Consider the following 13,990-nt stretch of genomic DNA (forward strand, 5'->3'; position numbering starts at 1 on the left):
TAGTTTCACTTCTACACGAATGAAAGGACCCGGAATTGAAAAAAAGAAACGTGGCCCCGAGTGATCAAACAGTGGTGGTTGGTAATAAGACATGAGCGACCTCGACTGAGCTGGTGAATTGCTTCGCTTCGTCTGTCCTTCGGCATCTCGACGCCAAGCAAATTGCCCTGCAGTGTCTTATCTATTCATGCCAAGTCGTTTGGATGTAGTGGAAACAAAGTTTACATCGCACGCCCCCGCGCCGTTGGCGCCTCGCTCTCCCTATGCTCATATTTTTGGAGGCACTGTCCGGCAGTAGCACGACGAGCGTATGGGCACGTCCGCCTGTGCCAGCGCCGCCTTTAACCGTGGCTCCACGGCGGCGGCCTCGGCTGTCCTCCCCAGCCTCAGCAGGCATTCGTGGTATCCGTGCAGGGCCCACACGTTGTTCGGGTGTCGGTGGACGCGCGGGAGAGAGTCGTCGAGGCCCAGGTCGGCGCTGTAGACGGCGCAAGCCTCGTCGGCGCGGCCCTGCTCGAGCAACAGCGCTCCGTAGGCGTGGCGGGCCGGCTGCATCCAACCCCACGGCTCGTCAAACGGCAGCTTGTCGTACCGCGCGATGGATTCGCGGAGGTGCGCGAAGGCGGCGTCAAAGTTGCCGGCGCGGTACTCAATCTCGCCGTCGAGCATGGCCTGGGCAACGCAGAGGATGTCGATGCACTTATTGTTGAAGAGGGTGCGCGTCGGCTTGACCCGGGGCACGGCCTCGCGGAACAGGCAGCGCTGCTCGTCGGCCTCGTCCACCCGGCCAGTGGCGGCCAGCGCCATACCCCGGGCGTAGTGGACGAGGGCCGTGGTGACGCAGTAGAGCTCGCGGTCGCGGGGCAGCTTGATGGCCAGCACGTCCTTCCAGCGGCCAAAGCGGATGAGGGCGTGGACGCGCATGGCCAGGAAGGCCTCAAGCCAGTCGGCCATGGGCGGCGACTCGACGCGCAGCAGGTCCTCGGAGACGCTGGCCTCGAGCATGTCGACCGTCTCGAGCGCGACGCGGGACTTGCCGGCGAACATGGCCGAGTAGAGGCGGAAGTGGTAGTCGTGGCTGCGGTAGAGGGTGTAGAAGTTCATGGGGCCCTGGCGGACGAGGAACTTCTGGTCGGCGCGGACGGCATCCGTGTTGGCGACGACGGCGCGAGAATAGTCGCCCACCAGGATGTCGAGGTGGCTCGGCATGTGGTTGAGGTGGCCCGAGTCTGGGACCAGGCCGCGCAGCTTGTCGGCGGCGGGCATGGCCACCTCGGGCATCTGCGACATCTCCATGAGATGGATGTATAGGTGGAGCAGGCCCGCGTGCTCGTCGCCGCCGTGCTGGGCGAGGGCGCGCTCCAGCACCCGCCGGACCTCGAGGGTGCGTGCGTCGGCGGTGGGCAAGCCGGTGCGAATGTCCCACAGGTTCCAGGGCGTCATGTTCATCATGGCGTCGGCGTAGAGGGCGGCAACGTCGAGGTCGTCGGGGAAGCGGGCCGAGACGGCAGCCATGGCGTCTGCGTAGCCGCGGTTCCAGATGCTGAAGTCGGGCTTGGCGGGCGCCTCGGGGCGCGGGTAGCGGTGCCGCAGGGCGGCGATGAGGGCGCGCTCGACGGGAGAGGCGCCGCGGGAGGCGGCGGAGCTCGCTCGCTCGACGGCGGCGTGTGTCTTGTCGGCCGTGGTGCGCCGCTCGCGGCCGCTAAACAGGTCCCAGGGCTTGTTGTAGTTGGGGCCGAGGGCATAGGCCAGCCCCCAATGGGCGAGGGCGCAGGCCGGGTCGTGGGCGCCGGCGCGCTCAAAGCACTTGGCGGCCTCCTCGTGGTTGAAGCCGTAGCACCAGACCATGCCGCGGTCGAACCATCGCTGGGCGGCGGCGCTCGAGGTGGTGACGGGGCGGTGGAAGCTGCCGAGATCGTAGTAGCCGTCGTCGTCGCCGCCGTCGTCGTCCAGCGCCGCCATGTTGCCGTTGCTGCTGCCCAGGCGATGCTGCTCGGCGCCTGCTGCCATGGACTCGACTGCGATAGGACGTTTCTCGGTGCCCGGCTTGGCGGTGTTGGAGTGGGCGGCAAGATGAGGTCGGAGTAGGCGGCAAGATGAGGTCGTCGTGGGCTTGTCGTGGAGGAGACTGGCCATGTCTCGCCTCCCCCTTCCCCTACACACCCCGGTACTTGTCGGTACCTGAATTTCCCCGGCCCACTTCCATGTTCGCGGGGCCGACTGGCGGAGCCGGGAGCGGAGCCCTTGTCCCTCTTAGGCTACTCCGGCTTCCGGAGGCCGGCCGACTCCAGCTCCATGTATGTTGTTTTGCTGGCTTTGCGGTGGAAACCCACGCGAGCTCAGGCCCTTCTGCATACCGAACAAGGTGAAGTGCCTTCTCCTCCCGTCATGTGCCGTGTCTTGGGACGTAGACTCTCCTACGCCTGAACCCTGGACCCGATGCCGTTCGTTGACACTCGCCCTGTTTCACGTCTTCGAGCACACACACAGGCCTCCAAGAGGCCCGGCTGTAACGGCATGTGTCATTGGATGCATCGCCCAAGGAACAGGTGTTTATGAACCTGATGGCGCCGACTTACTCGGCTTGAATGGCTTCATGTACGCCCACAAGTGAATCACGTAAAACCGCATCAGATAGAAAAGCTGCTCTGGCCACCACAGACAAAGCCAATGGCACGCATCTGCATAGTTGCTACAGGCAGGGCACTTTCCTTACAGGCAGACGCCTCCGCTTCAGCCCGTCTTCTTCCGAGAAGTCCTCTTCCCCCGTCCAATCACATAAGGAGTGTCATCCTTGAAGATCAACCCCGGCTTTCTTTCGGCCAGATCCAGGAGCATCTCGGCAAAGTAGCTGTTGGCCCAGGCAAACCAAGGCCGTGTAAAGTCGCTCGAGTCGTAAATGTGGATGCTCTCGTGAATCAGACCGAGGCCAGACGTGTTCTCGACGATAAGCGACAGGCGTTGCTTGATCTCCTCGTCGTCGTCGCTACCATATATCCCCGAGATCTGGGACATGGGCCACGGATTGGTCGCTTTAACGTGTGGTCCGCTGCCAACATGAAATAGAACAAAAACCCAGTCAGCAACTACTCGTGCTACACGTCTTGGCGTGGCGCATGCCATTCGACGTCGACATGTCTCTAGAGCCTCTGGGATAAGACTTACCCGATCCCTGTAAAGTTCTTCCCAACAGCATAGTAAGGATTCGCACGCGACAACATGGCGGCTTTGGTCTTTTGGTACGTCGAGTCCTCTCGCTGCAGGAAGCCCAGGTAAGGCAGGGAGACGAGGCTTGGCACATTGGCGTCGTCCATGATGTACTGGCCGCCGTAGCCGTTGGTCTCGTAGGCGAAAATGCCGTTCGAGGTGCATGCATGGGCCCAGATCGCATCTCGAATGGTACTGGCATACTGCTGCAACTTGCCTGCGAGATCCGGCGCCTCGCCGACTTCGCCGAGCATGGTGGCGACGTTGTCGAGCTCAACCGACATCATGGCATTATCCGAGGTGATGAAATCTGCCGGATAAACTATTATTAGAAAGCCTTCCATCCAGGGCTAAGCTTATGTTGCTTCAGGCTCTCGGCTTCCCGCCAGGGAGGCAGAGCTGAGTGAGGGAATCCTAGAGGAGACATACTGAAAACGCATACATCGTCAGACGGCCGGAAACTCGACGCCACGAGCCCGTTCGCCAGCTTGGGCTCCCCGTTGCCTCCGTTGGGAACTGGTGCCGCCAGGGATCCCGCCGTGCCCGTCCAATTGTAGTAGCTGACAAACTCCCAGTCATTCGCCCACGAGCTCTGCGATTGCTCGTGCAGCACCTTGAGAATCTGGTCCATCGCTGCCCTCCCTGCTAGGCATGAGCATATGTATAGGAAAACGGGCTACTCAATGGGCCTGATGGACTGACAGTTGTCGTTGATAAACGATGAGTCTTTCGTGTTGGCGTAGTAGGATCTGCAGATCTTCAGGAAGCCTGCGAGCGAGTCGAGCTCGTACTAGTACGGCAGGCCGCTGTTAGCTGTGTGGAAATATCACTCTTCCATGTGCAAGCTTGAGCATTCCAAGGACCAGCCGCGATTGTACCTTGCATTCAAACACCGTCTGGTTGTCGACCGGTCTGCGAGCGTTCAGTATTGCGTAATTAGTCTCGTTTTTTATCTGTCTTCAGGGCTTGCCATACGGGTTGACAATCACTTTTGTCGCGAAATCCTACCAATACTCCTGTTAGTCATAAACAATCTTGATACTATGAAGATGACGAGTTGAAGTCTACTGAAACTATAATGGCGACAGTCCCGAAACTCACATTGACACTGGGCGACAGGCCGCTCTCCGGGGGAGGTTGAAAGGCGCCTTGCCGACGACGCAAGGATTCAGCATGCGGGTTTCAGTCATATGGGCAAGAACGATCAGACTCACCACAATAGGGATACTGGGAGATGTACCGCGACTCGGTGTTGATCACGGCCTTGACCAGCGCCTTGAGGTCATCGTCGTGAGGCAGTAGCTTGTACAAGTGCGCGAACTGGTTCCCCGTGTCACGCAGCCACTGCGCACTGGCATTGTGAGTTCAGTCTTCATCTAGCTGAAAGTGTTGGTTGACTAACGTGATGTCCTGGTCAAACCGACGACGTTAGCCGAGTGTGCTTTGGGAAGCCGAGGCCGGTGTGCCTACACCGGTGACAATAAACGCCAGGTTACGATCCGGGTCAAAGTATTTGACGGTGGTGTCCAGTGTCGAGGGAAACGTGTTCTCAAATAGCCTGGCAAGATCAGGATCCCTGAGGCGGACTGCCATGTCGCTGATTACTTTCTGCATTTCCAACATCAAAAGCCACATCAGCCAATGCCGTGAAACTCAAGCCCGAATACCGGACATTCGCCCAGAGCTTATCTGGGCGAAGGCAGGACTTGCCTCGACAGCAGAACTGTTAAACGTCCGGCACTCCGGGCTCGGCCTCATGAACGGCAATGCGAGCGGGCCTGTGGAGAACGGGCCATGTGGCTTCCGCGAATAGTCCGCGTAGTCCGGGCAAGCGGCCGGCGTACGGGACTGGGCTTCAGTCGGCGCAAAGCTGACGAGCAAGCTCAATATGGCGAGGAAGGCGCTTCGCAAATTCATTGTCAAATGCATCGTCTCCGTCTTTCCCATGACCGCAGGACTTGAGAGGTGGTGAAGACGGCTCTTTCTTAGAAATCACGGCAGTTGCCACGAGACAGGTCGTGGCCTTTCGTCTCCCTCCCTTGAGTGTCTCTGGTCGATGTCTTACACAGGCCACACACAGAATGGAGTGATATACAAACTCTGTGTTCGTGCTAGTAATACTTCGTACCCGCACAGTTCATGACTATCGCCGTTTCTCAGCGCTCACGACGTAAAAAGAGGAGCAGAGGCGGGCGCGCGTGCTCATTTGCTGGATCGGATGAGGTTGGATGAGTGCGGGGAAAAACGCAAGGGGAAGATGGAGCCGAGACCGATAAGCCTTTAGAGTCCACAGCAGCAGCTTGAGTAGAGTCCTGTACACGACGACATATTCCAAACTAGGTTGTGGGTGAGGTGATACATGGTGTCACAGGTCCCGGGGCCGGCTGACCGGTCATCCGGTAATCGGATTACCGCCCCGCCCCACGCAAAACCATGTCGTTTTCGAAGGTTCGTCCCTGCGGGGCTGGCGTTTTCTTAGTCGGATTACCGCCATCGGACGGCAAAATCGAAGGTCCACGCCCGCGGGGCCCTGCGCGAGACCTTCGATTTCGGTCTCGCTCACGCGCGTTGCGCTCCACCTCCCTCCTCCCACCTCCCGTGTCAAGCCAACTGGCCTGCGATCCCGGACGTTTGGCCGGCCTCGGTACCACAGGGCCAACAGCTACCGGGAGACCTGGTCGATGAAGGAAAGCTCTTGCTCTTCATGAAGGAGGTAGTGGCATCACGTCCTCCAAAGAAAGGAAAGAGGGTCGCCGATGAAAGAAAACGACACCTCGAGGCTCAGGAAGCCAAGAGGGCCGTGAAAAGACGCAGAGCACCATCAGGTAACAGATGTTGATCACGGGATGTGGTCGTCGGACTGAGCCAGCCCATCATACTAACACCCAGCTTCCCCCAGCAGATACCATCGTTGTAGGCGGCGGAGGTAGCGAATACGAGTCAGACTCCGACTTGGAGTTGTATGAGTCCACGCTCAAACTACAGTATAATACTGTACGGGGCTACGTCTCGGCCATACAGAAGCTTTACGACGAGCAGAAGAGCCGGGAGTCAATCCTGCGGCCCGGCCACAGGAGTGGCACTGAAGGCGCTCAAACGCAGCATTCTTGCAACGACTTGGAGCCGGAAGAGGAAGGAATACATGGACAGGGGAGTTGGAACTCTGAGAGATGTGTATGCGCCGGCGCAGATACCCGACCACACCAACGTGGCATGGTCCGAGAGAGATCGCCTGCGCCCTGAGGACGCAGGTGGACTTTCTGCTCGGGAACCACATGCTGCTGCGGTCCGGCAACCGCCTGCCGATGGAGTTGGCAGACTGCTTTCCCTGGACTTACCCAACGAGGGCTTCAAGGCCCAGGGTATACCACAAAGGCGCTGGTTGTCGTGATGAACTGTGGGAAGACCAACCAGCACGGCCGCATGGAGTATGGATCTGCTTTGCGGCATCGAGATCCGCGATCTTGTCTCATCGGCGCCCTCGCGTTCTGGCTTTTCTGGCGCTGGCAGGTAGAAAAGGCGGAAAGGTTTCCGTCTTCCAAAGAAGCGAAGACTGGTATGAAACGAAGGTGCTCCGCCGATCGGCGAAGGAGCCTCAAGGTAAGCGTGATGGCATTCACCGGAATCCCATAACTCAGAGGGTGCATCGACCCTTTCACTCACCGAATATACAGCTCCGTTGTCGGGCCAGACTGCCCGAGAATGGACGTCCAGGTTCTACAAGAAGGCCGGCATCAAGGTCTCCAAGGTCAGCCACGCGCCTAGAGTGGCGGCGACGCAAAACGCCGACATGGCCGGAGTGGATGAAGGCCAGGCATGTCATCTGCCCTAGGCAAGCCGCCAACCCCCTGGCCTGGGCTGACCCGAACTATACAGATCCGCCGAGCCGGTCGTTGGAATAACGGAGACCAAATGACCGGCTGCTATCTGACTTCCTGCCTTTCGAATTCATGAGGGCCGTGGCCGACTTTGACCCTGAATGGTCGGGGTCTTATTTCGTGCCCGGGCCACCGTGAGGCCGCCTGTGGTGCTACTCGTGCAGGTCTGGCCTCAACTCGACAAATGGAAAGAGGCCCACAGTAGCCCTTTCTCAGATCTCGGGGTGGAGCAGAACATGGCCGCCGGCGCCTTCTTGGAACTCCTGGAGTGGCTTCGAGAGGTGCTCCTGCAGGACGCTGTCTTCCTTCGCGAGTCCTACCCCGACCATCCTATCTTTCAGGATCCGGTCTTCTCTTGCCCCGAGTTTGAAGCGTTCGCCAGCAAAGTTCAAGACACATGCACACGGGACCACGAAGACAGCCATACCACGGTCATTCAAAAAGCGATCCCGGTGGTTGCGGAGAAGCTGCGCACAGTACTGACTCAACAGGTCGCAGCCGAGCAGTTAGCTGAGCGAAGACATCTAGACCTTTTGGGGGCTTCTTACGAACTATGCACAAAGTTGGATGAGTTTGCGCAGGCCACCTACACCGTCACCTTCAGCCCCGGCCAAGGTGCTGCAGGTCAACATGCGGAGATCGCGGGAGCTCATCAACAGAGGCGCCGCGCTCCACGAGAGACGGTCCTCAGGTCCGAGATAGGCCCTTCGCAAGCGGGCGGTCCGACATACGCTCCGCTCTCTAGAGCAGCAGCAGGGAATGGTGCAAGCGGGCCAGGGCAAGCCCCAGGAAGAGCGCATGGCGAGCCGCCTGGGCCGCGCGAACCTCCGAGCTTCAAGCTCCCCGTTCTGTCAAATCTGTACAGGAGCTGCTGCGTCTCTGGCGGCAGGGCTGGGGCGAAATGCCTTCTGTGGATTCTCTTGAGCGAGACTGGGGTGCTCGATGGCGGCCATCTGCAGAGAAGAATTACTTTTCCACGCGCAAGATCATCGTCGATGAGGTTCGGAGGCGGGCCCAGTCGGACGGCTTAACTGAAGATATCGTGGCGAGGCAAATGGACGAAGAACGTGGACCCAGCTCTTTGGATAAGTTGTTCAAGGCCATCCGAAAGGACAGGCAAGGCGAAAAAGGGACACAAACGTGCGTCGGGGCAATTCAACGTCGGTGGTAGCGAAAAGTCGATGGCGCAGTGATTTTGAACACCCGTCTGATAGAATGACGAGGACCTTGGCGGCGAAAGTGCCCCAGGCCGTCAGGGCTGCGTCGCTACAGTCAGCGGTAGTGGCCTGTAGACAGGGTATGCATCCGCTAAGCGCCGCTGTAGCTCCAGCGCGTCAAGGCTAGAAAATGCTTCAAATCACCGCAACCTCGCAACCGACAGGATGTAGGACCTTAGACAGGGTGCATTCTGATCGCACAAACGCAGGCTATCCAGTCGAACTGGTTTTGTCGTCGTCGGTCCCGGCTTTCGCGCTTTATGGCGCTCCGAAGATGACATCAACCCGGCAGAGGTGATGTCAAGGGCAAGCGGGTAATCGGCGGTAATCTGCGGGGTAATCCGCTGACCGCCCACCAAAGCCGGACCTGTGACATCCACTTGATGTCGAGCGCTGGTGCGTTCGCGCTGCTGCCGCTTGCGCTGCTGCTCATGATGTCTTAGTGTTCGGTTTGATGATCTTAGCAAACGTTAAAGATCAAGTGTGCGATAGGGCACGCCTAAGAGGTCAGCGGCTGAGGCAAACAACTAGGCACGGTTGACTGAATAGAGTGGGCGCCGGTCGGGTCTTCGTAGTCAGTCTTGCGTTGTAGCACTTCTTTCTTCGCAGAGCGACACAGATCGTGAGGATGCGTTGAGGAAGTCTCTTCTATCTTGCTGCTCTGAGGTTACCAGCCAAGGTAACAACTGATCAGTGTGGATAGGCTCTAACTGAGGTCTCAGTTGGGTGATTGATGATCGTGATGATGTTCCTTTTTCTTCAGCTATCTAGACCATGCTGTGAGGTTTGATAGGTTGTGTGCGTGTGCGGGTAAACGTTGTTCCCTGCTGACGCACGTGATACCCTCCTGCGATGTGCGCTCTATCGTACAAATGATCAGACAAGTTCATTGTTTTTCATCCGACCCCGCCTCAAATATCCCGCACTTCGTCATGAAATGGATATACGACTAAACACACCTAAGCGACAACAATTTAATCTACGCAAAACGCTTTGGCTACATCAACTCTACTCGACGTCAAGCCGACATCAATCTTTACTGGTCCTTGAATGTTCATTTGGAAGCGCCCATATCTAGTCACTAACCGGGAACGTTCCACGGAAAAGACCTTAGCGACGTCTATGATCTATCGAACTTATTGACATACTCCCTCGCAAAAAGATCAGATCGATTCGGGTACAGACGATGGCTTCTGGAGTAGCCCATATCCCCGGCCTTAACAAGGCTCTCAAGGAAGAAGACCTGGATGAAAGTCGAAATATGTAAGAATCAAGACCTTTGAGACCAGTTGGCTATGGCTAATTCCCATAGCTATAATGATCTACCGAGCGACTCACAACAACCAGAAATTCTCGAGTCACACATACGTGACATTGCTGCACTCTTCGTTCGTAATAGCGCTCACGAGATATTTGGCATCCATCTAGCTCATGGTCACTTCGCTATACCCAACAACGCTGTCTTGCTCGGAGCCAGTTTTGATAAGCCTCGCTGCCGCTGGGCTAGGGCAACTACGATACAATTGATGGACCTCAGTGAAGTCCATGGGCACATATTCGTTCTTACAGACCACGGTTTTCATCCATACGAGTATCAAATGGGCCCTGTACCCGATCTGTCCGGTGTCGATGGGGCCTTCCTGCAAGATCTTGCCAATTATCTGGCCACAAACAACCTGTCGATGCTTGTTGGACTGCAATTTATTGACCAAAATCCCGTGTCCATGTTGGAGCTCGTTCTTCCACAGGGAACCGTCATGCTCGACATCTCGAATTTGAATGGATGCGTCCCCACCAGGCAGACTGGCTGGAGGTTCGAAACAGAAAACGGCAAGCCTCGTGTCTGTAAACCAAACGAGACGCATGGCCGTCATGCCAATGGTCATGACATTTTTAACGAAGGTGCACCTCACCCAAAGCTAGAAACCATTGAGGATGTTATGACCGTGCTAGCAGAGAAAAATATTATCCGTCAGTAGCTTGGGCTGTTCAGCCCCCACATTATACCGAACTTCGAGTACATAGTCACTATGACTCTTGCGGAAATGGAAGGCTGTTTGTTTTGCCTTTGCTTGCCTGCCATGTTTGCACAAGCAAAGCTAACCAATGGTGTCACATTCGCTTGCTCCGTCTGCCTAGCTCTTTTCCCATTGCTTCTGACACCCATAGTGTGAGGAACGATCTCTTCTCTTGATTAGTATTGTGTATGTGCTTCGGATTTGTAAGCCAAACTTCCCAGACCTGGTCGGTACGAAACAGAGCTTCTCGCGCGTCATTTATGTCAACGATGAAGACATCTCCCTCATACGAATTCGATTGTGTTTTCGATATTCCTTTGCTGGTCGGTTGCGTGGCATTTGAGAAGAGATGCGACGGACCTCGACTCGGCGCTGCCTGATCGCGTAATGCAGCCTCCGCGGTCGCTGATGCACCGCTCTGTTCGATGTCATCATACTTTCGTTTGCGTATGTTTAATCGTAGGGCAGTGTGCTCTATCGCAGTCAGCCTAGACATCCTTCGGTAAGCCCACAGAGTTATTACTTTGAATGAATGTCTCGTATGACCCGTCGTCGTCGGGGTCCTCGAACTTGGCATCAACAGCCTTGTCCACGTCGGGGCGATATAAGAGGCGAGCAAGTGCACGACGATGAAAGAATTCTTCTCCATGTCTCCGCAGGACCTCAAATTCGGCGTCATCCAATTTGATGATTTCTTCCGTGGAATAAGATAACCCGCAGAATTTTAGAGTATCGCAATCCAAGTCGCGCAGCTGCCGGCGCCTGCCTTCTTCACGACTATCCTTTCGGAAAACGAAGCGAATGAAATGCTTCACTTTTGTAGCTTGCTGCTTCGGAAGAGCCTTGTCCGATGGTTGCCGTCGTAACAGGTTTGCAGTACCCTGTAATGATTTCCGAACTTCAACTCTCGCTTTCAACGATGAGAGTTTCTCAAATATGTTGTCGAGAAGGTCTTCTGGACCATCAATGTTCCATAGTTCATTCCCTATCTTGTCGATGTCATGTTCAATCCTCTGGAGCAGGTCAGCAAACATATTGCAACCAAGTGACACCATAAATAAAGGAATGCTGAGATCACTAGAGTGGTTGAAGGGAAAGATGGTGGAGAGCTTAAGTGAGCGAAAATGAAGTGTCCCCAACAAGGTGAGCACAAATTATCGACACCAAGGAGGGGTGGAAGAAGGAGGTGAGCAAAAATATACGTCACGGACGAAGGAAGCGACGATTTCAGGCACCATTGAGGTGGCCGCACCTGGGCGGGGCATTCAAGGCAGCAACGCGGGGAAAGTAGCCTGCTCGGTGGTTAGCATCGATGAACAGGCCCATGCGTGAATGCATGTCAGACGGAGAGAGACCTATAATGCCCACTAATATCGATAGGATATCCACAGCGGGGTTTTGGTCATCCAATAGGGGTACCCCTATTTTGCCATTACTCGCAGAGACAACCCAAAGAGGTGTTGAATCGACCGTACATCGGGGAAAAGCAATCCGCCTTTTGAGGTCACCAGACAGTGATTTGTACGCAAATCCAGCTCCTTTCCGCAACAGGCCGTACTTACGAGAAACAAAACAAAATGCAGCATAATTTATAACATCCAAGCTGCGCACAGGAAGGATTCAGTGATCGGCGGGGAGGTCAAGGATGGTGTCCAGCGGATGAGTTGGGCAGTGAAGAGGGCAAAGCAGTTTTGAAAAAGGCGATGGAGAAGATTATTCAGGTGACAGAACATGCCAGAGGAGCCGCCCAATCAACTAGTTATCTCTTCCATCTCAGTAATCTGTCTTATGTCCATTTCCTTCCCGCCTGATCTTCCAGCCTTTCACAATGTTAACGGACAAACAGCCCCAATGAAGGGAGATCAGGGAAGACCAGGTGAGAGCCAGGTCCTTGGCTCTGTGAGCCAGTACGAGGCCCGGCTTGCGGAGTTGCCACAGCTAGACAATAAAATCACGCCTCCCTCCGAGCTGCGCTGTTGTCTCAGGAATCACCCACTGTAGAATGAAGCAAAAGCGCCCTTCCCCTGTATCTTTGAGCTTGTTCGGTCCATATGATCCCCCCAGAGAGCTCATGCTGTCGCCTCAACTGACGACGGATCAGACCCGGGTAAGTTGACCTTTCCGCAGGCTCATGGCATTCCGACCTCCTTCGCCAAGGCGCAATTAGACGCATGCAAGCCATAGTGCATAAACCAGGCTGTATGCACTGCTAGTGATGCCGATCTACTGGATGGCCTCATACCCGGGGGCCAACCGCATAGACTAGTTGAGGAGGTGTCGTTCCACCCACCCTACTCTGACCGGCCGTTTCAATGTGTAGAAAGCTCGTCCGCCTCATATATGTAAATCATCATAACAACTATAGTCCAGTCTCAAGGCAATGATGATGTAACCTTACTATGCACAAAGCACCCCATCACCACCTCACTTTCGGTATGTCTGCCCGTTTGCAGAGCGACTAGACAACGTCCTGTGGCTCTCTTCATCTAAGGTTATTTTCGAAGTACCGGTACCAATATTCGCTATTTTGACTTAACATTATATAAAGCACGTCTCGTTCCGGGCAAAGGGTGCTCATATGCCTTCTCATCTCTTTAAGTTCTAATTCCGCTCTCTCCACCCTTCAAGGTTGCCGCATTTCGACATGCGGGACGAGATCACCACCAGGGAGGTCACCGAGGCCGGTGTCGTGTTTGTAGTGACCACGGTTTTTCTGGGCCCATACCTATACTGGGTGATCAGAGTCAAACCACGAGAAGCTTCGTGTAGGCGAAGCTGGGCGCTGATATCCACTGTCTGTCTCCTCCTGGGCACCGGACTAATATTCGCCGCTTTGTTTGGCAGTGCAAGAAATGCACTCTTACCGGATATACTTGCCTACCCCCTTTTCATAGCTTGGAAAGGAGCGATCGTGTTGTGTGTCGACATTGTCGAAGTATTTCCTCATTCAGACACTCCTCGCGATCTAATACTGATGGCTTGCAGCTTATTCAAGTTGTCGATCCCCTAATACACGCCTGTTTCTCTCACTCCGTCAAGCCAAGTCCCTCTATCAAGGCTAGGATCACCATTTTCGGACTAATAATTGTCTTCCACCTTCCCTTTATTGGGGCGATCGTCTGGCAATTCAGGCTATATGGCGTCGAATACTGGTGGGCTGCTCCAATGGTGTCTCACTTGGCCACCGTTGTTATGGTTATGGCGATATGGAGGAAGACACAGCGTTTCCGTCGTTTTGACCGGCACTCTAACCAGCCGAAGCCGAAGCAGCCGACGTCAAACCAGGGGATGCCGTGGCTTGGGGCAGTAAGCGGATTGGTGTTCCTAGCATCATCTGTGCTTCTAGTGTGTTCTGTGACTGGTTGGGTGAGACACCAGTTTGGAGGTCAGTGTGGGCTTTGTCTAGCGATTTTAGTCGTGCCAGCAGTACCTCTGGACAGTATGATGAGAAGGCGCCAAAAGAAACGGGTAGAAAGAGGGATGCAATTGTCTGTGGTAACAGACCCAAGCACTGAACGGTCTACGGAGCACCTGGTATTATTCTGAGCGCTGAATCAGACAGACGGTAATACATCACCGTCCGCGCTCCGCCTGTGGCTACTACTTTCAATTTAAGCGTCCCAAGTTTGGGCCACACGCAGATGCCGCATTTAGGTCGTGCAAACGCTCC

The 13,990-nt window shown here is 55.5% G+C and overlaps 4 protein-coding genes across 4 annotated transcripts; 1 reads left to right on the forward strand and 3 right to left on the reverse strand.

The window, feature by feature from the left end:
• Window positions 1-267: 267 nt before the first annotated feature.
• On the reverse strand, window positions 268-2,010 carry HRG_10720 (tetratricopeptide repeat protein; the record flags this gene model as incomplete). Its single annotated transcript, XM_044869190.1, has 1 exon — window positions 268-2,010. One exon carries the CDS (start codon window positions 2,008-2,010, stop codon window positions 268-270), a length of 1,743 nt encoding a protein of 580 aa, XP_044715932.1.
• A 723-nt stretch (window positions 2,011-2,733) lies between these two features.
• HRG_10721 (metal-independent alpha-mannosidase) lies at window positions 2,734-4,800 on the reverse strand (the record flags this gene model as incomplete). The annotated part of the gene is made up of 9 exons (XM_044869191.1): window positions 2,734-3,049; window positions 3,166-3,517; window positions 3,637-3,849; window positions 3,910-3,997; window positions 4,086-4,119; window positions 4,183-4,211; window positions 4,309-4,355; window positions 4,422-4,527; window positions 4,678-4,800. 9 exons carry the CDS (start codon window positions 4,798-4,800, stop codon window positions 2,734-2,736), a joined length of 1,308 nt encoding a protein of 435 aa, XP_044715933.1.
• Window positions 4,801-5,911: 1,111 nt separating this feature from the next.
• Window positions 5,912-8,745, forward strand: HRG_10722 (centromere DNA-binding protein complex CBF3 subunit; the record flags this gene model as incomplete). The annotated part of the gene is made up of 11 exons (XM_044869192.1): window positions 5,912-6,032; window positions 6,110-6,381; window positions 6,459-6,517; window positions 6,722-6,807; window positions 6,882-7,021; window positions 7,084-7,096; window positions 7,302-7,561; window positions 7,649-7,805; window positions 8,045-8,085; window positions 8,185-8,225; window positions 8,595-8,745. 11 exons carry the CDS (start codon window positions 5,912-5,914, stop codon window positions 8,743-8,745), a joined length of 1,341 nt encoding a protein of 446 aa, XP_044715934.1.
• Window positions 8,746-10,808: 2,063 nt separating this feature from the next.
• Window positions 10,809-11,354, reverse strand: HRG_10723 (uncharacterized protein; the record flags this gene model as incomplete). Its single annotated transcript, XM_044869193.1, has 1 exon — window positions 10,809-11,354. One exon carries the CDS (start codon window positions 11,352-11,354, stop codon window positions 10,809-10,811), a length of 546 nt encoding a protein of 181 aa, XP_044715935.1.
• Between the last annotated feature and the right edge of the window lie 2,636 nt (window positions 11,355-13,990).

The sequence above is a fragment of the Hirsutella rhossiliensis genome (assembly GCF_020360975.1).
Source record: "Hirsutella rhossiliensis strain HR02 chromosome Unknown scaffold00016, whole genome shotgun sequence".
Classification (NCBI taxonomy): Eukaryota; Fungi; Ascomycota; class Sordariomycetes; order Hypocreales; family Ophiocordycipitaceae; genus Hirsutella; species Hirsutella rhossiliensis.